Source organism: Falco biarmicus, chromosome 5, assembly GCF_023638135.1.
Source record: "Falco biarmicus isolate bFalBia1 chromosome 5, bFalBia1.pri, whole genome shotgun sequence".
In the NCBI taxonomy this organism is placed as follows: domain Eukaryota; kingdom Metazoa; phylum Chordata; class Aves; order Falconiformes; family Falconidae; genus Falco; species Falco biarmicus.
In genome coordinates, this window is record NC_079292.1 from 62,796,837 (window position 1) to 62,816,092 (window position 19,256).

Consider the following 19,256-nt stretch of genomic DNA (forward strand, 5'->3'; position numbering starts at 1 on the left):
GTGTCTATTGAAGTCCAAACTGTAATCATGGAACACCAGATGATTCCAAACTGCTTGTACTACGCACTATCACTATATTTACCCAGAAGCCATTAAGTTTTTAACAAAGAAATTTTTATGTGGTACAGAAATCTCAGTGCCTTCCTGACATAGGGAAACCATTCTCATGTTTTATGCAAGAAAGAAAGGCACAGAAAGTAATTGTGTATGCAGAATCCCAGAGCTCATGGCACAGTTGATCTCCCTTCAGTGTAGTCCACTGTCACATACAGAAATTATCCTATTTTGGCCATCGCTGTAAAGCATGTTTTTGTTTACAGCACAAGATGTCCTTTAAAATCAAGTAGGATAGGTAGGGCGGTAGCAGAGCTGTAGTTTGCATGGTAAATACATTATCAGCAAATCAGAAAGAGTTCTTAACATTACCACAGAGACGGCTTTCTTTTGGTACAGATATCCAACAGTACACAAGGATAGCTGATCACTAGCCTGTGTGCCCAGTGATGCTCAGATTTGCTCAGGTGCTCCTTGCAATTCAGAGCTAAGCAGAACTACAAACAGTCCTTTAAAACCTATAAACACCTATAAACAGGTGACTTAACAAGTGACTAGGCTTAGCAGAAGATAGCCTTCATCTACCACGTATTTCCAATCTTGCTCCTACAGAAGTCTCTGATCTTTTCAGAAATGATTACTGAAGTGCAGTCATTGTTTAAAAACAGCAAAAGGCCATGGCTAGGCAGCACCGCAGCTGCAGGAGGGTGCAGCAATCCCCACGTTATTAGAAGTTAAATTGGAATTGTTATCTTCTACATGAATGTCATGACCCTCCTCCTACACTGCAGTGAGAACAGATGAAATTTCTACCAAGTCATGAACAGCATCACAGCAATCTCTAGAACTGTGACCTAACACAAAAGCTAAAGGACACCAGAGCCCGTATGAGCCAGATTAAAAGCAAAGCCCCCACATAAACCTGGGGTGATTCTTCAAGCACCGCGGAGCTCCTTGCCAAAGGATGAAATGGATGCAGAGACTTCGTTCAAAGGAACACTGAAGATGTCTGTGGAAGGGCAACCTATTAGCGGGGGAATTTCTCTAAAAATGCATGTGGTTCGGATCCCCTGGGCTGAAACTGTTCTGTGGCTGGGGGATTACAAAGGGAGGTACTGCAGATACTTGCTCTGTCCCTACTCCTACACAGAGCACTTGTTTACACTGCAGGCAAGACCTCTCTGGCCTGAGCCTGCACAGTGCTTGTATAGGTTCCGAGAACAAATCCGCAGACAAAAGAGCCAAACGCATGCAAAGCATATACAGCTAAAATTAACTGCTACAAAAACAAGTTGTCTACTCAGTATTATGCAGAGTTTTAAAGCTCTTGCTGGGTAAAACACAAGTCTGCCAGGGCAAAAGGGAGATGAGGAGGAAGGTGAGAGGAAGAGAGAGCAGGGAAAAAAAAAACCAGAAATGGAAATCAAGTTTAGCTAGCAGCCTCAGACATTAAGCCACATGTACTTCTAAAGATACCTACTTACTTTCCAAACCTTAGTATGCCCGATACATATGTCTGCCAGTGAGCAGAATAGAACATGAACAGTCCCACAAAACAACAGAAAAATAACCAGTCAGGATTTGTTCCTAGTCGGATTGCTATGCAGGATCCAAGGACAACAAAAACTGAAAAGCAGAAATGAACATGTTAGTCATATACCCTCTTTGCTCGCAGTTAAGAGAAAAAAAATCACAAGACATTTTTTGACATCACTGTAACAAAACAATATGACTGATACTTTACTCAGTAGCTAACCTCAGGGACAGTCCTGGCAGGAGAGACCAAAAGACAGGACTGCTTTTCTTCCAAGCGAGGGCCCCGCCTTCTAGCCTACTGTGGCTGTTCTCCCTTCCTCTGGCCTTGTCGTCTCACGTTCCTTGCAACACTGACAGCTTCAGCGGATGGGCCCAGCTCAGAGAGACTGGCAGTTGCACTTCTTTGGGGAGTGAGGCATAGAGAACGTACCAACTCCCAGGGCACGCGTTTCAGCCATTAAGCTTTCAGAGAAGGACAGGCATTGCCACCAACAGCTAAGTTATGGAAAGTAAAACTGAGCAAGGCTTACTGCTTAAGGACTCCGAATCAACTTTTTTTGGAACTCATTCTTCTAAGGAATATAAATTATCCTTCTCTTAAGTGCCAGGCTGGATGCCCTATTACCAAACTGATATTTTGGCATGCCACTCCTAAAGTGGAATCCTTAGTTTCACATGCCAGCATCAGTCTTTTAGGTCCTTAAAATCCTTTATGAGGCATCACCTGTACCCCACTGGGAAACACAGTCTATGTACAGTGACGAATCTCTCCGCATGCTCTTACAGAATTCTTTGTTCACCATCTAGCTCATTCAAACAACACTGTACATGAAGATGCACAGTAAGTATGAGCAGAACGCGTGTTAACCAACATCTGCCAAAATTACTTCTGAAATGTCCTCCCTGCTGCTGGTCAGGAATGCAAAGGTCAGGGGCAGCCCCGGCTGCAGTGACCAGGAGATGGTTATCCTAAAAGAACATGCTGACCCTGCTCTGAGCAGGGGCTTGAACTAGATGATATTCAGAGGTCCTTTACAACTCCAACAAAGCCCCTCTTGAAAGCAGGTAACTTTTTTAAAACTAGGATGAGTAACAGCAGGTTAAGGCTACCTGTGGAAATAGAGTCGCAACCATGATCAAAGAGTTCTCCAAGAGGAGAACTACTGTTTGTTCTTCTGGCTTGCTTCCCATCAATGGCATCCAGAGACTGGTAGATAAAAAGTCCTAACGCACCCAGGATGTATGCCCAAAAAGGTGCCTGAAAGAGAGTCACATAAAAGGTCACCAGGCAGTTCCCAATTTCTTAGCTAACAATCTATTTCATCTAAAGTAAAAAGAGCACAAAACTATACTACGCTGTTCTATTTGCTACTTAGTTAATGGACAAAACCAAATTTCTTGTGCTGATCTCTACATGAATGGTAGTAACTACTATAATGAACTACTCCAGACACACAAGTGGAACACAGGTCCTTCTAACTTTTAACATCTCTTCTGCATCAACTGACTTATTTTTCCCACCTTAAAACTACAGTATTTCTACAATTATTTTTATTATGTGTACTGAAAAATGTTACAAAAATAAAATTAATCTTCAGAAAAGAAAGTAGTAGCAAAGTACTCACTAAAGTTCTCAGTAGTTTAAGTGACAGGCGCTTATATGACTTGCTTAGATTTACAACATACAGCTATAAAACCCCATTTTACTAAATAAAGACTTCAGCTTTTAGAGAAAGTGAGGTTTTCCAACATGGAAAAATTGACTACATAGGCACTTTGGACAAGGTTTTGAAGAAATTAAGTCATTCGCTAAACACGAAGGAGCAATACTTTAATATAGACTATCAGAGTTTCAAAACAAGCTGTGAATCAGTTATATTAACACCAGTCAGGTCCAAAGGAACTGTCCTACAGTAGTACCTTTCAAGAGCATTATTTTCACATGCATATATCTTTCATCTAGAAACTAGTTTTTACTAAAAATTATTTATAACACCTTTTGAGCAAAGTACAGGTAACATTTTTGCCTTATGTAATCCTTAACATTTAGAAGCACTGTTCACAAAGAGAGTCAAAGTTAGGCTAAATGCTGGAAATGTAACTTGAAGGTTAAACAAGTAAACAGTCACAGGCAGCCACAGAGCTGAATCGTTTCCCACTCCCAGGTGAGGCACAGCTACCACAGCTCTAAACCTCTGCAATTCCTCTCCTGCAGCACAAATAGACCAATGTGATTACATGTATTTCCTAAGTCCGGCAAAGGCTATTAAGCAGATTTAGACAACAGATCAAATCTTAGCGAGCTGACATTTGTCCACACTCACATAAGCCCAGTGTCACTGCTGGGGAAAAGAGGAAAAATGAGTTGCCAAATCAGTTCACAGGCAGGGACAGGAGAAGGCAGCAGTAAGAATGCAGATGTAAGCTGCTCCTCCAGACATCGTCATTCTACTCGCTGACTTGAGTCAGAAAAAAAAGTTGTGCCTCCAGTTAAGACTGATCACAAAACACATCCTTCCCAGGAACCAACATGCTTGAAGGAGGTTCAGTTCTGAACAGGTTTTTTGCTGTTATTCAGAACTTCCTCGTGTATTCCAGGCTGGCTGATAATACTATGTTATTGCTGAGATCTGTACTTTTAATATGGAAACAACACTGTCAGCAAATTTATGACTTTCCTGCTATGACTTTGGTAATTTCATTAATAAAACATTCCTATCATTGAAAGTCAAATGGTTGTCTGCTTTCCCAGCTTTGAAGCAAAAAACAGTCAAAGAATTAGGGGCTCCGACTATAGGTGAGAAGTCTGGATTTGTACGTACACAGAAATCTAGAAAACAGACAAATCTTCCAAACTGGCAAGGCCAGCTTTCCCCTTATTCCAAGGAAACTAAGAAAAATTGTAATCACAGAACATGTTGGAAGCCTTGAGCAGGTGAAAGAGGATGAGTAGATATTCTCATTCCAATGGACATACACATACTGGTACCCGATAACCCCCCAAGATCATACTATAGAAATCCAGATCAAGCGATGGCAGCAATGCATTTGATGTTTACCAATGGAACTACCTCAGTTATTTAGGTTTCTTTTCCCTTTTCGTCCAGTTAAACAAAGGAATTGTGTGTTGGGGGATGGGGTTAAAGCAAGGAGTGAGTTCTTAGTCATCTTTTGAAAAATGTTTCTCTCCTCTGACGAAAGGGGAAGCACCGAGGATCCTGCAGACAACAGGAGCAGCCTACTGCCACCCTAGGAACAGAGAGCTCAACGGCCTCTCCCGTGCAAGCTCGCTTGGTCAGACGTTCTGCAGGGAGGCAGCAGCTACCTGTTGGCCCCTGTTCTCACCCTCCACCTTTCCAAAACAGAGGGCTGTCAGCCATTGCTCAGGTATTTCAGGATATAAAAGCACAGTTAGGGCACCGTTGAAGCCAAGATCATTTTAGTTGTGCTAAAATCCACATACTAAAGCTACCACAGTGCCTATACTGTTTTTTTTCAGAAGAACTTTGTTGCACGGAGAACAACAGACATCCTTAACCACGGCAGCTCTTGCCACAGAGCTATGAATGAAGCACCATGAGCAGGAAGGCTAGGAGAAACCACTGGTTTCACTGCAGTCCTTTAAAGTAGTATTGTAAAAGACATTTCCAGTTTTACCACTGATATTACTGTGAAGTGCCACACAGGTAACCTGCAGTGTTTTTCAAGGTGTCGTTACTGTGACATACTTCTACTAGTCACAAAAAGATGGCGTGAGACACATTGAAACTTGTCACGCTAATCCCTGGATTTTGGCAAGTAAACCAGACCATACCCGGCAATTCTGTCCAGGACACCACTGGTTTTTTGGTTGCACTAGGCTCCCCTACTTTTGCAACCATCTACCTATAACCGCAATAGGTTTTAGTTTGCTTTAAAGTGGTCAGGTTCTCCGTATCATGGACAAAAGTGTTAAATATGCTAGCCAAATTCCTTACCCACTCTGCACGCACACACCAACACCCACCCCCACAGCGCGGGGCTCATCACCAATTAAGTCAAAAGGCAGAGCACGAGCAGTTTCTTATTTAACTGGATCATTTCCATAATAGAAACACCAGTCAGGAACAGAAACCTGTTACGGCACATTTTTTTATCATTGGCCATAGTGCTGTATAGTGTATGCTTGGTGTCATCACAATCTTTTGATTTCACAATCATTTGTGAAATGCAAGCTCCATGAAATGCAGTCTCAATTCTAACCAAAACAGAAGGCTTGCATGCGGGTTACCGTAGTCAGTTTATGAAAGTTTCCGTAACCCACAGAACACGATGCAAGAATTCTTGTTCAAGGTAACATCATCTGTGTTCGCCTTATGTCAAAACAAGTGTAACATATTAAACATAAAAATGAACAAATAAATCACCTTCAACTCAAACTTCTCTTACTAGGTCTTTCTGACAAAGCAATGGCTTTTGTCGAGTTGCAAGTTACGGTACAGGTGTAATCGTTACAACTGCTGATCAAAGCCTGTTTGCATTAGCTCCTGCTGGGACAAATCAAAGCAACGCTCCCCCTAGACTCCAAAACTAAATCGCTCTTCTCCTTGATCTGGAAAGAGGAGCAGAGCTCCCTCTCTTCCCAGTAAGGATCATCTACATCCATTAACACCTGTAGCGGATGCATCTGTATCCCCATGGATGTGGAGCAGGGAAGAATATCCCAGTAAGAACAGGGAACAGGTGTCTGAGAGAGTTTAGAAATGCCATCTGGGAGCATTTCATTCCTGTCAGTTCAAATTTAACCCAAAGTGGCAATAATCAAGGGTCACTTGTGATCAGCCATCTATTTAGCAGATTAAATGAATGCTCTAATATTTTAATTGGTAAAACACAGCTTCCCAAATCACTGAAGGTGCACAGAGGTTTCCGAAGTTCCTAATAACCACAGATTATCTCTGCTATCTGTCCTCTCAATAAGCTACAGCTGCCATCTCCACTGCCTTCTCACATGCTTGGCTCTCTATCCAGGGATGTCCCCTGCCAGCTTCCCACGCTGGACCTAAGTAGTTTGTAAATTAGAGAAGTGGGAGCATTTGAGAATGCCGACATGGCTGACAAACTCAGCAGAAAGGTCAGGAGGCTCCCAATAATCATCAGCTTTTCACTGATGAGGTGTTTATTATCTCTGCCCAAAGTTATATCCTGTCCAAGCAAATGTATTATTTGGCCAGAGCTAGATGCTATTCTCATGGAACTAGAAGAGAACACAAAGCTGGGGGAAGGGGTGGCAGGGGGTAGAGGGGAATGCTTCTCTGCTTCAATTAAAAAGGATGTCTGAAAGATGATACAGCCCCAGAATCTTGTCACACACAGATCTGGTACAGCAGGTCTGGCCATCTACTGAACCAGAAGGTGTCAAAACAAAACCATGTGCATATGGTGTTTGGCAGGTATGTGTGGCATGCCTCTCCTTCAGGAAAAAGTTTAGGTTGAACAGCAGTCCTTATTCTTCTGCTCCCGTGATTCTACTCCACAGAAGAGCATGCCCAGCTACAAAAGACTGCATTTGCCAGGGAGATCCCTTACCATTTATTTCAAGAAAAGCTCTAAAGCCCAGAGAGTTCAACAGCTTAAGCTTTTGCAATATTTAAAGATTCAGCCCCCCATAATTACTCATTACATTTAGTCATAATCTCGCTTCCACAATCCACAGCTACTAATTTTGCCCTAGTTTACATGGCCCCTGTTCCAACAGATCTGGAATAGAAAGACACATTTTTACTGGACTCCTTTCCTCTTTCCCCGTAAACATGGATGATTTCCCTCACTTCTGTTCAGCACAAAGCACTATGTACATTTGTACTACTAGCAAGAGAAGGGAATGCTGCTTAAACCTGCATTACAGCAGGGGAAGAGGCCAGGGAGAAAAAAAAAAAAGTAAAAATAATAATCAAATAATCATATTATATCCCAAATGCATTTCATACACACCGGAGGCTCCCTGCATTTCTTTAGCATCCTGCTCTCCCCAACAAGCTCCCTCTGAAAGAGCTCCCATCCTTTGGTGTTGGGGTTCCCGAACTTTCGCTGTCTGTCTTTATAACAAATACCTCTTTTCCCCACTCACTGCTGAGCGCTCTGTTCTCCACTCATGGGTATTGGCTGGATTCCCCATCCCACTCAGTGCTTCACACTTCTCCTCTAGCAGGTCAAGGGCTTAATACTTCTTCCTTCACACCCCCACATCACCAGTTCAGCTGCTGCAGCTCACCCTCTTTTCTACTTCTCTACTTTCTCCTGCAAAGCTCAGTTGTGCCCTTGCTGTTTACATAATGTCATCCCTGCCAGTATCTTCCCCTCATTTCTCCCTATAACAGGAAAAACCTGAAGACTATCCCTCTCTCAGTTTAAAAGGTGGGTTGTTTTTTTTCTTCTTTGAGGGGGGCTGTTGGTTGGGGTTTTTTAAGGGATTATTTTAAGAAAGAGAGAGAAGCAGAGTGAGCACCTCACCAATGTTTCTCTCCCTCCAAACAGTTAATAACAGAGCTAGCTAGAGTCACCTAGACTCTCCCCTGCTTTTTGGCCTCCCTCTATGTATGGCTTTCTAAATAGCATGTTTCAGCAAGGTGTGACACCCTTTCATAAATTCACAGCACCATTTCTTAAACACTTCTACATAGCTAGCCATCACAAGCCTCCCCCTCTCTCCCTTTGCTCTCTCCACGGGAACCCTTGGGCCCCTGACCCCTTTTGCCATCACTGCCCAAATGGCAGTCCATAATCCATGCTTCTCTCTTCCCGTCTTCCTGTTTCCAGTAACCTCCAGGAAATTACAGACAACAGAAACAAAGACTTTTAAAAAACACAAATAAATGAGACATGGTGGAATCCAAGAAGCTGAGAGCAAGCAGGACAGGTCTTTATCACTGTGTGAAATCTACTCTGATGCATTTGGAGGACTCTGCTCAAATCCTGCTGTAAGTGCTACAAATATTTTTAAAATAGGTACAAATTCATTACAAGGTAACTACTGTTACCAGTAACATCTGTCCTAAAATTGTAACTTCCCATGGTTTCTCAGAGACACCTGTGGCTGAGCTTCAAGGATTACTGAAACGGGGCCCCTCCATGAGCAATCATGAAAGTAGCAGGATGAGAGTTTACTTTCTCCCTTTTAAAAAGATAGTTACATTTAGCCAGTTTTCTTCCTAGTGTTTATGCAAGGAAAAAATTAAAACACCAGTTTTGCTCGGAATGGGAAGGGGTCCTAGAGATTCACCTGCAAAACCTAATGTGACCTAAAAAGTAACCTCGCCTACTTCTGAGAAGTCAGCTGGGAGTAGGGCAAAACAGGTCAAGGTCAAATGGCGGGGATAAAATGGAAATCCTCACCGAAGTGCTTCTTTTACACTCTAACGCAGCAAATACACACTGTCCACAACAGTCAGCAAAGCTTTTAATCCTAAATATTTTACAATTACTGTTGGAAAAAAGGGAGGAAGGAAATTAAAAAAAAAAAAAAAAAAAGGTGTAGAAAAAAGGAAGAAGGAAAACAGAAAAAAGAAACAGAAAGAAAATAGAAAAAAAAAGAAAATAATAAAAAAAAGAAAATAGAGGGGGAAAGGGGAAAAGAAAAAAAACCCAACCCAGCCTGCAGTCACAGTAGAAAAGATCTTCCAGCCCTCCACAGGACACTAACTGTGCAGGTAGCATCCTCCCCACACCACACCTGGTACAGCAGTCCCTCATACTACTTCTATAGATTGCTGTCCTAAGATACAGAGTAGGAAACTGGACAAACACTAAAAGAACTAAAAGCCACGTGTGTAGATTTTTAACAGTGCTTGAGGGGCACAGCCTGCTAATGGCTTAGCTACAAATAAAGTGGCTTATGCTGAAATGTGCATTTACAGGAGACAGTGACACAACCCATGCTCCTACTAGACAAGGCCACATTTCTGCAGCAGACAATATTTTATAAAGCCAAAACATATTGTACTAGTCAGCAACAGACCAGCTTTTAGTGGCTACTGATGTTGATGAAGATAAAAAGAATAGTGTACAAGGAAGTAACAGCTACAGAGGAGGAGAACAAGGGAGCATTGTATGGTTTTATACATTAATTGCAGTGTTGTGGGGGGTATTATTAAACTGTGGAATTTACTGCAATGGGACATAATGGAAGCTGAAAGTACGAACAGGTTCAAAACAAATACTTCAAAGGCATGGTATCTGTGGGAAAACAGATCCATCAGCTGCTGTTCTCCAAGTAACCCGAGTAGAATCCCTCACTGAGAAACCCCTAAACCACAGTCTTTTGGCAGCTGGAAGGGTCTACTGGGGAAAGATCTCTTTCCTAAGCATCTCCTAGCAGCTGCTCTCTGAGGGATTTCAGCTACCAGTCTTGTTTTGGACGGTTTGTACGATCATCAAGACTTCTGTGTTTTCAGTAAAGGACTAATAGAAATGGCCCTCTTCAGACTGGTTAGGGAACAAACCAAAACCAACCACACAAACCAACTCATACACCACCACCCCCCAACACCCTAAACCAAAAACCTGCTTGTTATTTTATCTGAGTCTTCTACTCAATGTTCCTATACTTTTACCAAGAGAATATAACAAGTTCTTGTTAGTCCATCAGGTAATCAAGACTTGTTCATGAAGGAAAGAAGTGGCTTGATAGTATCGAGAGGTGATGCTGAAGTGCACTGTGCTATTAGTTCAGTCTGTGATTCAATCACCTTTAACATAATTTTCGGTTCCACCTTCCCCCTAGTCCTTCCAGCCTACACATCCAAGTCAAAAGTACAAAGTAGGTAATTACAACAGTACATACAGCACCTATTAGTGTTGCAACAGTTTTAGCTTTTTAAAAAAGCCATGCACAACTATGACGTCTTAGGTGGAAGACAAGCCAAGTCATTAAACAAGCACAAGAGAGGTAACAATGGTCTAAGTGATACAGCAAGAGAAAGTAAGGGCTATTCTCACAGTGCAGAGTCAAAAAAAAAACCAATAAAAAAAAACCAATAGCATAAGGAGTCTGGCTTTACACTACATATTTATAAAGGACATACTGACATCTGAACAAGGAAGTTCAGTCCAAACTGTAGGTTCTTCTAAAATTCAGCTTCCACCACTAAAAAAACCAGTAAAGTTCCTAAAACTCAACCTAAGCTTTCCTGGAAAGATTAACTCCCTGGATGTCTCCAACACAACCTTTTTCTGTTTGTACAAGTGTCCTCAAGGGAAAAATAACTTTCTGCTTTTTTTTTTTTTTTCCCTGGATAGCAAAGAGAAAAAGCTAAACTGAACATCCAGACACACAGCTGGCACATGATCGCTATCTACGTCATGCAAGTAAGCTAAAGGTAGCAGTTCCCCAAGCACTTGAATTCTGAAAGTACCACAAGAAGGCAATCTGTGGTTTCCAACTGTTCACTCCCATCTCTATCCTCCCTTCTCCCACTGCCTGCAGCGCCACAAAGTGCCTCTAACCTGGCGATGTATATCGGGGATGTGATCAGGGAAGCGATTAGGGCGAGACCAAAGCAAAGTTAATTTTGATGTGGATGAGTTTCCCAATAAATCTGCCACAAACACCTCTGCTAACACAAAGGGCAGAGCAAGAAGGGAAAAAGAAGGGTTCTTCTGTCAACAGGAACACTCACCAAAGTATATCTAAGCTACTAAAAAAAGGCAACCAGCCGGCTCTGGGCAGCTCTGCCCTGCTCCTTGGCACATCCTGCACCTTCCCTCCTGGCTGGGAGCTGTTTCTACCTGCGGCCCCATCGTTAGAGCCTTCCTCTTGAGGAGAGGGTCAACGCTGCTGACACCTCCTCCCCAGCCTGCTCCAAGCAGAGGCACACACGTGGGGCACCAGTCGGTCCCTGGAGGAGGCTGGGGGGGTCCCTGGAGGAGGCTGGGGGGGTCCCTGGAGGAGGCTGGGGGGGTCCCTGGAGGAGGCTGGGGGGGTCCCTGGAGGAGGCTGGGGGGGTCCCTGGAGGAGGCTGGGACCAGCCCAGGCACAGCCTCGCTCGCAGCATGCGGCACGGGCCAAGCACCCGGCCGAAGCCCTGGGCCCACCGAGACGCCGGGCCAGCGAAGGGCCGGGGGGGGCGAGCGGAGCCCACTGAGCCTCGCCCTTGCACGGGCTCCCCCCAGCATGTCGGCACCCAAACCCCCATCCCCACCTCCTGCCTGGCCCCTGCTGCCCCAAAGCCTGGCCCCGCACCACCGCTCCCCGCAAGCCCCAGGGCAGCCCCGCAGCGCCGCCCCAGCCCCCTGCCCCGGGAGGGCCGCGCCGACGGCTGCGGCGGAGCCGAGCGCTCCGGCTATTGCTGGGAGGCACCGGGGCGGCTCCGCCACACCGGGCGGCCCGGGAGCGACCCGCGGCACCCGCCCCGGGGCCGGCGGGGCTGGCGGGCCGGGGCAGGCGCGCCGGGCCGAGGCGAGGCGAGGCGAGGCCGCGCCGGGCGGGGGATGCGGTGAAGCGCTGATGGAGCGGCGGCGGCCCGCGGCGGGCGGTACCTGCTCGGTGGCGCTGGGGCAGCAGGCGATGAGCGGCAGCGCCGTCAGGCAGTTCAGCAGGAGGCCGCCCAGCGTGATGGCGTTGGGGGCCAGCCCCAGCGGGACCTGCTCCACCAGCCAGGCCCAGTAGGGCTGCAGCCAGGGCTCCAGCAGCGAGCGCCCGGCCGCGCTGTAGCGGTGCTGCTCCAGGCGCTTCAGCTGCGCCGGGCTGAGGGGCGCGGGCAGAGCCCAGGGCACGGCCATGCCGCCGCCGCCCCGCCGCGCACCGGACGGGAGCGGGGTCAGGCCGCCGCCGCTCGGGGCGGGGCTGCGCTGAGGCCGCGGCGCAGCGGCGGGAGGCGGAAGAGGCAGACGCGCCCCGGAGGCTCCGCTGCAGGGGAGCGGCCGCCGCCCGACCGGGAGAGCGGGGCGGGCGCCCTCGCCCCCGGGCCGCCGTTGGTGCCTTCGCCCCGGGTGCGGGGCTCCCTCCCTCCCCCGCAGCAGGGCCCCGTTTCTGGGCGGGTTGCCCCGGCCGTGGCGGCTCTGCCAGCCCCGCATCGCCGCGAGGGGATGGGGACCCTCCCGGCAGCGGGGGCAGCCCCGGTGGTCGAGGGGGCGCGCCCCGGGAGGGCCCGTCCCGCCTGCGCTCCGTGCGCCGCCGTTTCCCCCGGCCCGAGGGCGGTGGCAGCCCGGGCTGCCCGCGGTGTGGCGGCCCGTGCACCCGCGGCCCCGCACCGCTGGATGCGGGCAGGGCGGGGTGAGGCCCCCTCTCCCCGCGCATCTTCCTCATTCTTCTTATTTTCCTTCCACGCGGTTTAGAACGCAGCTGAGGGCCGCCGCAGGGCGCACGCCGCAGGTGGCCGGCGGGGCTTGGCACGGAGGCAGGGCCTGGGCCGCCCCGCAGCAGGACACCTCGGCCGAGTCTGCGGGGAGGTGGGCCCCGACGTACGGGCCAAGGGGGCCCCGCCGCCAGCAGAGACCTGCCCGGGCAGCGGCGGCTGACGTGTTACGGGGCACCTGGACACTGTGTTGTGCAGGACTTCACCTCCTTGGCCTGCCTAGAGAAGGCGCTTCAAAACAAACGGGCGTCCTCTGAAATCGCTGCATGTCAAGTTACTTGAAGTAGTCCCGTGAAGGATTTCAGATATATCCCTGAATCTCTAGGAAGGTGTGTGGTTTCTGAATGAGGCCAGGGAAAGGAGAGCACTGGGTAGCTGTATGAAAGATGAAAGTGTAGAATACAACCTCTAACAAGTATTATATAACCTGATGGCATCTTCCTAGAACCAGAAATCCTTTTTTAAGTTATTCCATTGGGAGTCAGGCTGTAGCTTTCTGGACAGAGCTTGGTATTCAAAGTGCGCTGATTCACTTTGTCTAATAAAGGTAATATGTTTTTGAGTAGGTTTCTCTACTGCAAGGGTCAGGAATGCTTGATATACATAAAAAGGTGGTTTCAAAATCCCTTGGTATGGCATGTGCATCCTGAGTGCTATGTTGTTCATCAGCTGATTTCATTTACAGATCACTAAATACAGTATGATACAGCAGTTGGGATTAGCAGCCAAAATAGAGAGGAGAGGAACTGCCAGCAAAGGAGAAGGTAATGCATAACATAACAAAGATTCAGTAACAGCCAACTAGAAAATGGCAAAAGGGAAATGTGACTTGTTAGATCCACAACCAGCCAGGTCCCCAGTCCACTGGAATCCCTGGGTTTGGAAAAAGGTAAAACCATTTATTTTAATACCCGGTGCATCTCTGTGGTTAATGAACATAATGGTACTGGTATTTATGGAGAGATTGCTCAAGCTCTTTGTGATACCAAGAGCAAAAGAAAAGAAAACAAACTAGGAAAAGAAGTGGAGGGGAAAGAATGATGTAAAAAGTGAAAGCCACATGATTAGAGGAAGAAATGGATTCCTTACTGAATTTGTTACTGAGCTTGGGGAATGGCTTGTTTCATTTTCAGAAGTATTCAGCAACAAAGCATAGAACAAGAGAACATAGAATTTAAAGCCCAGTGTGTTTAGACTTCCAGTGCTTCCTCAGTATTCAGGCTACAGTTTTGCTTCCAGATGCTCCCTGCTTCAGCAAAGCAGCAGCTTTACTTGTCAGTCAGGAAAGCAGGCCATGAAAATCAAGTGACAGTGCTTAAAATAGAATGCCTTTTGCTCCAGAATCTCAAAATGCAACAAAAGACGTTCATAAAGTAAGTCTCCCTTCACAATGCTCTGTAAAAGGCAGCAATATTACACTTCCCCCCACCCCCCCACCCCCCCCAAGAAAAGAAGTACAGGAAGCTTAAAACATTTCTGACTCTCAGTAAAGACCTCCTTATAAACAGCATATACCAATGTAAGCATCCTTTCAAAGATTTGCATGTGTTTTTTCTCCTTCCCTTTCTGTATTTGTGAGATTGCTTTCAGTGAGGGAAAAATAGGCTGGCACTGGCCATGATCTTTCAGTACAAACGGGTAGTAGCTACTATGCCTGTGTCAAGCTCCACATGCAGCAATCTGAGAATGGATCTGTATTTATACAACAGTAACATTTATATGCCTGATGCCCTTTCATAGGCAAGAAGAGCAAGCCAAGAGAAGATAAAATATTTTCCCTTGGCTTCCTTAAAAAAAACAAACCCTTTTTTTGTTTAACTTTGATTCTTCTTTCTCTGTTTACCTGTGTGTGTATACATGTGTGGGTCTGCCCTCTTATTCCAAGCAATAACTTTCCTTTACCTGTGTAAGTCAAACTCAACACCAAGGCAGAGCTTTCAGGAATACTAAAATCTTACCAGATATGTGAAAGTGTGCAGAAAAGAGAAAGGTGCTACTGAACTATAACCTCAGCACGTACTAATCGATGGAGAGTGTACATAGCAAACAGATAATATGAATAATGCAACTGGCTGAAGGTTTAAACTGGTTTCATATATTGTGAGACATCAGGGAACACAACCATAAGCCATAAAAGCACTACTAGTTTTACTTCTGGAGCTTTTGTGGTTTGTGTTATTTTTTATGATATAATCAGGTTTTATTTAATGTCCTGTGTTACTCCTAGGTCTCTCTGAGTTTTGTTAATTCCCTGGAAATTCCACGAGAGCAGAATTTGGAGAAATTTCGTCCTGGGAGTACTGGGCCATATCTTCTACAGCAAGATATTTTGTTGCTTCTATCCTTTCTAGGTTGCTTTGCCTGTAGTTTTTGTCATCTTTGGTATGTCTTTATTCTCCTAAACTGGTATTAATGGCAGATTTCATTAGCATTTTCTTAACTCTCTTGGTTTTTGTCACTTTATTTCATCTATCAAACATGATCCCTGGAGAATCCCATTAGGCAAGTCATCATAAATCAAAACTTTATCTTTTGTTATTCTTTGTTTAAGGTTCTGCAGCCTATTTTAGATCTGTTAGAAATGCCTTTCATATCCCACCCCATCCTATCATTCCTCTCAGAGTAATTTTCAATTAATTTTTAATCCAGAGGCTTGGCTGGTCAGGATAGTTAGTGAGGGTATGAATTCATAGCACACCAATGCTCATTCATCTTAGTCCACCCACAGCCTGATACCCAGTACTTCCTATTGGCGTGGCCCATCTCGAGCCTGAGGGACAGCCGACGGCAAGTGCTGGGCAATGCAACTGGGGAAGAATTAAGGGCATCCGAATAGAATGCTTACCGTCCATACAGTGAAAAATAGCTTAGTTCAGCTTGTCTTTTAACACTGCTGGCATCTGGTAGAAATTACGAGTAGCTGATTCCATCGGCAGAGAGCCTACAGAAGCTGAGATTTATTCTGGCTATATAGGTTATAACGTACAGTTGAGACTGAGGAGGCAGATAGATAACATAAGCTTCAAGCTGTAAACGTCATTGCATACAACATGCAGATGGCCATGCACATCCTTTTTGGCTTACTGAAAAGCACAAACTCGCTATAGCTTTTTGTGCTGGCTATAATAGATCTCAACTGACTGATACTATTTTAAATGAGGGCTATGTGCCTAAGTGCTTAAATCTGCATGGCATATATTCAAACCAACCCTCTCCCACAGCCTTCTGTGCTTCAGAAGATATGAAGGGAGTCCGATTCACTGGTGAGATACAGAATAAAGAGATATTATTAATCCTTTATTATATTTTCTTCTTAGTAGATGTCTTTCGTGTGTAGGTGTGAATGGATGTGTAGGAGAGAATTGATTTTGACAGGAGTAGGGTGAAATGCAGGTGGAGGGGTGTCCAGGATCACTGGGAATGGAGAACTGCTTTCTTGCAAAAATGTCAGCCCAGAAGAAATCACAAAGATAGAAAGGAGAGAAAGAAGAAGAAGGATCTTTGAGCAAGCGAGATTTGCAGAACAAAGTGAGAACATTCATTCAGATCCCTACAGTGAAAGAAGTGGTAATTCAACTGCAAAAACACCAGTTCATAGTAACACATGCTTTTATTATTGCATAATTACTGATTGCTGGGTGTTTGAAAATGTGCTGACATCAAAAAGAATCTTGTAACGTACTACTGGTCTAAATAGACCTTTGTCTTTATAAACAATAATTGGAGATCAATCATTAGTCAGTAAGCACCTACCCTATCTATACAGCCAGAGTGAGAACTGGTAAATAAATGACAGGGCAACAGGGAATCGACAACCTGGCCAAGTTATGTGTGACCATGCTTCAGAGTCTGCTGAAGACTTACAATCACCCCCACCCCTGCAACACTTGAAGTTTAACATCGCTAGAGTTGGAAAAGTAACGTAGCCTTTTTGCCTTGTCTAAGGCATTTTTGCCTTGCACAGTAAACTCGCTAGTGATATGGTCTGAGTCCCTTTTCTGCTAAGATACCTACATGAGCTCCATGAACTGCTGAGGAAAGGGGTGGATCCAAAATGATGAAAACCACCGGGGTTAACATGTATAATATTGAAGATATTGAAAACATGTAGATACAAAATTGCATGTATTTATCTTTACTCACATTCTGTATCTTACATTGTAAGCCCATTGGGTCAGGTGACCGCTGATACTGTTTTCCACTGAATGTGGTGGATTCAAGTTCCTGCTTTACAGTAATTAAACAAGAAGCATAGTAAGATGAGATGGAAAAAAACCTAAAAAAACAGTAAACAAGAACTTGATAGATCTTGAACACTTCATATTTATTGTACATTAAATAAAACAATTTCAGGTCAGTTGAGAGACTGGTGGGTTGGATTTAGGAAACCAAAACTTCTAAAGGAAGATATGTTTAGCTTAAATGATCATTAAGTAACATATTAATTCATCATAACGTATTAATTACGTTATAGTAAAACCATATTGTTAAACAATTATCAGGTGAATAAGGTACATTATCAAAGAGGTATGTATTCCAAGGGTCTTATTGCACAGCTACTGGCTAATCCATGTACTTTCAGTCTGAGAAAAGTATGCTTTGTACCACCAAGTACAAACTCTGACTGCCTCCTGGTGTTTATTACACAGCTTCTCCTCTTTCCTCATCAAAAAACAGACCACAACATCAAACAGAAAATAAAGCTGAACATTACAAAATGTGTGTTGTCTTCAGATCATTTAATTTCAACCTCAAAGCAATCCATGCGTATTCTTTCTTTTCAGTAAGAGCAGGTAGGAAAAACAAAACAACAAGTAAGAAACAAAAAAAAAGGGGGGGGGGGGGGAGGGGGCAAGAAAATGCCCAGCCACACGTTTGTTCTGTCATTGCAGGAACTAAAATGCTGTTGTTCTGCTACCGCTTTCCAGTGCAGTGGGAGGAAACACTGTGGACGGACTTTCACTTCCCCTCAGTTTTGTTTGCCTGTACTTCACGCATATATGAAGCAATGATATGTGGAGGCACTCCATCCATCAGTAGTCTGAAGTATGAAAGCCCACCTACAAACAAGGAATGAGACAATCTTCAGGCTCAAAGTCCCTGGAGCAACAGCTTTGTACCTTTATTTTCTGGTGTAAGTGACAAAGATTTAGTCCATATTGCATAATTCATTTTGAGATGTGATAAAATTCATCCCTGTTCAAAACTTCATCATGAGAATTAACCATTATTTAATCTCTGTACTATGAAGAACTTTCCTGTCCTCTTGCATAGGGTGAATTTCATTTCTTGGGTGTCATGTATTCAGTCATTTATCTCACCCCTTGCAATAATCTATGATAAGCTTCACCTCAAATAACCCTCCTAGATTTCCATCAGGCTGGGTGGAGGATAGTCAGAGATGGAAGTCAGTTCAGAGGGAACAATGTAGAAAACACCTGACTGTGATGAGTTGTGGAAAACATGCAGAGACATTCAAATTATTCTAGAGTTGAGACTTAAAATGGTTTATAAGGATTTAGCAAAATATTTACCATGTTGCTTGAAAATATCAGGTAGGATGACATGTGAAAGAATTGTATGAAGAAAAGCCAGGGGTTTAGATATAGGTGCCTTTAGAGTCCAGAGGGGGGTGATGAAACTCAAAACTTTCATCTGCTGGGGAAGTCTGAAGAATGATTTTGGATTCAGTTTTGCATAAGAAATAGGCCACATGTAATCACCTTGGATCCAGGTGCTTATCTGCCTGAAAGCTCTAGAGTTTTCCCAGGGCTTGAAGCTATTGGTGCGTGATCTCAAAGCTGTGGGAGGTCCTGCACCAATCCATAGGGGAGACTTACTCTGTGCTTGTGGCCAGCATCTTCCTTAGCTGCAGCAGTGAGTGCCCATGCTCACAAGCCCCGCTGACAAATAGAGGCCTCTCATATTCAGTGCTTCCTCCAGCCCTGCCAAAATGTTGTCTCCTTTCTCTGTGAAAGGAAACTCTTTTCTTTCTTTCTTTTTTTTCCCCTCCATTTTCCAGTTTTGTGGTGGTTGGAGTCAATATTCATGGAACAGGTATCAGAAGTACCATTCCCAGAATTTTAGGACTATGTGCTTTATGACTGTGGCTTAGCCACCATGAGTAAAAAACTGAACCAAACCTATTTTAAATCACTGCTATAGCAGAAACCTGGGTGTTCTGGAAAAAGGGACAAGGCAAAAAAATCCTGAAGAATGTTTAATAATTTTAGCAATCCAAGACAATTTTCAGTGCCCAGAAAAACATGTGTGTAGTGTCTTAACACACCAGCTGGGGCACCCCCAATAATCCTACTGATGTAGAAGCGGTAA

The 19,256-nt window shown here is 44.8% G+C and overlaps 2 protein-coding genes and 1 long non-coding RNA gene across 4 annotated transcripts in view; 1 reads left to right on the forward strand and 2 right to left on the reverse strand.

Annotated features, from left to right (window-relative positions):
• The window catches only part of CHPT1 (choline phosphotransferase 1), a 22,784-nt gene extending 10,127 nt beyond the window's left edge, over window positions 1-12,657 (reverse strand). The window contains exons 1-3 of the mRNA XM_056339880.1: window positions 12,106-12,657; window positions 2,701-2,848; window positions 1,539-1,680 (exon numbers count right to left, since the gene is read on the reverse strand). Coding sequence (XP_056195855.1) covers window positions 1,539-1,680; window positions 2,701-2,848; window positions 12,106-12,642 — 827 coding nt within the window. The 5' untranslated portion in view covers window positions 12,643-12,657. The remainder of the gene's footprint in view (window positions 1-1,538; window positions 1,681-2,700; window positions 2,849-12,105) is intronic.
• A 6-nt stretch (window positions 12,658-12,663) lies between these two features.
• Window positions 12,664-17,641, forward strand: LOC130149819 (uncharacterized). Its single transcript, XR_008822015.1, has 3 exons — window positions 12,664-13,252; window positions 13,609-13,687; window positions 15,151-17,641. It is a non-coding gene; the product is annotated as an uncharacterized LOC130149819 (long non-coding RNA).
• Window positions 14,364-19,256, reverse strand: part of MYBPC1 (myosin binding protein C1) — a 93,699-nt gene continuing 88,806 nt past the window's right edge. For both annotated transcript variants that reach the window (XM_056339878.1, XM_056339879.1), the window contains one exon: window positions 14,364-17,983. The gene's annotated coding sequence lies outside the window, so the exon portion shown is untranslated. The remainder of the gene's footprint in view (window positions 17,984-19,256) is intronic.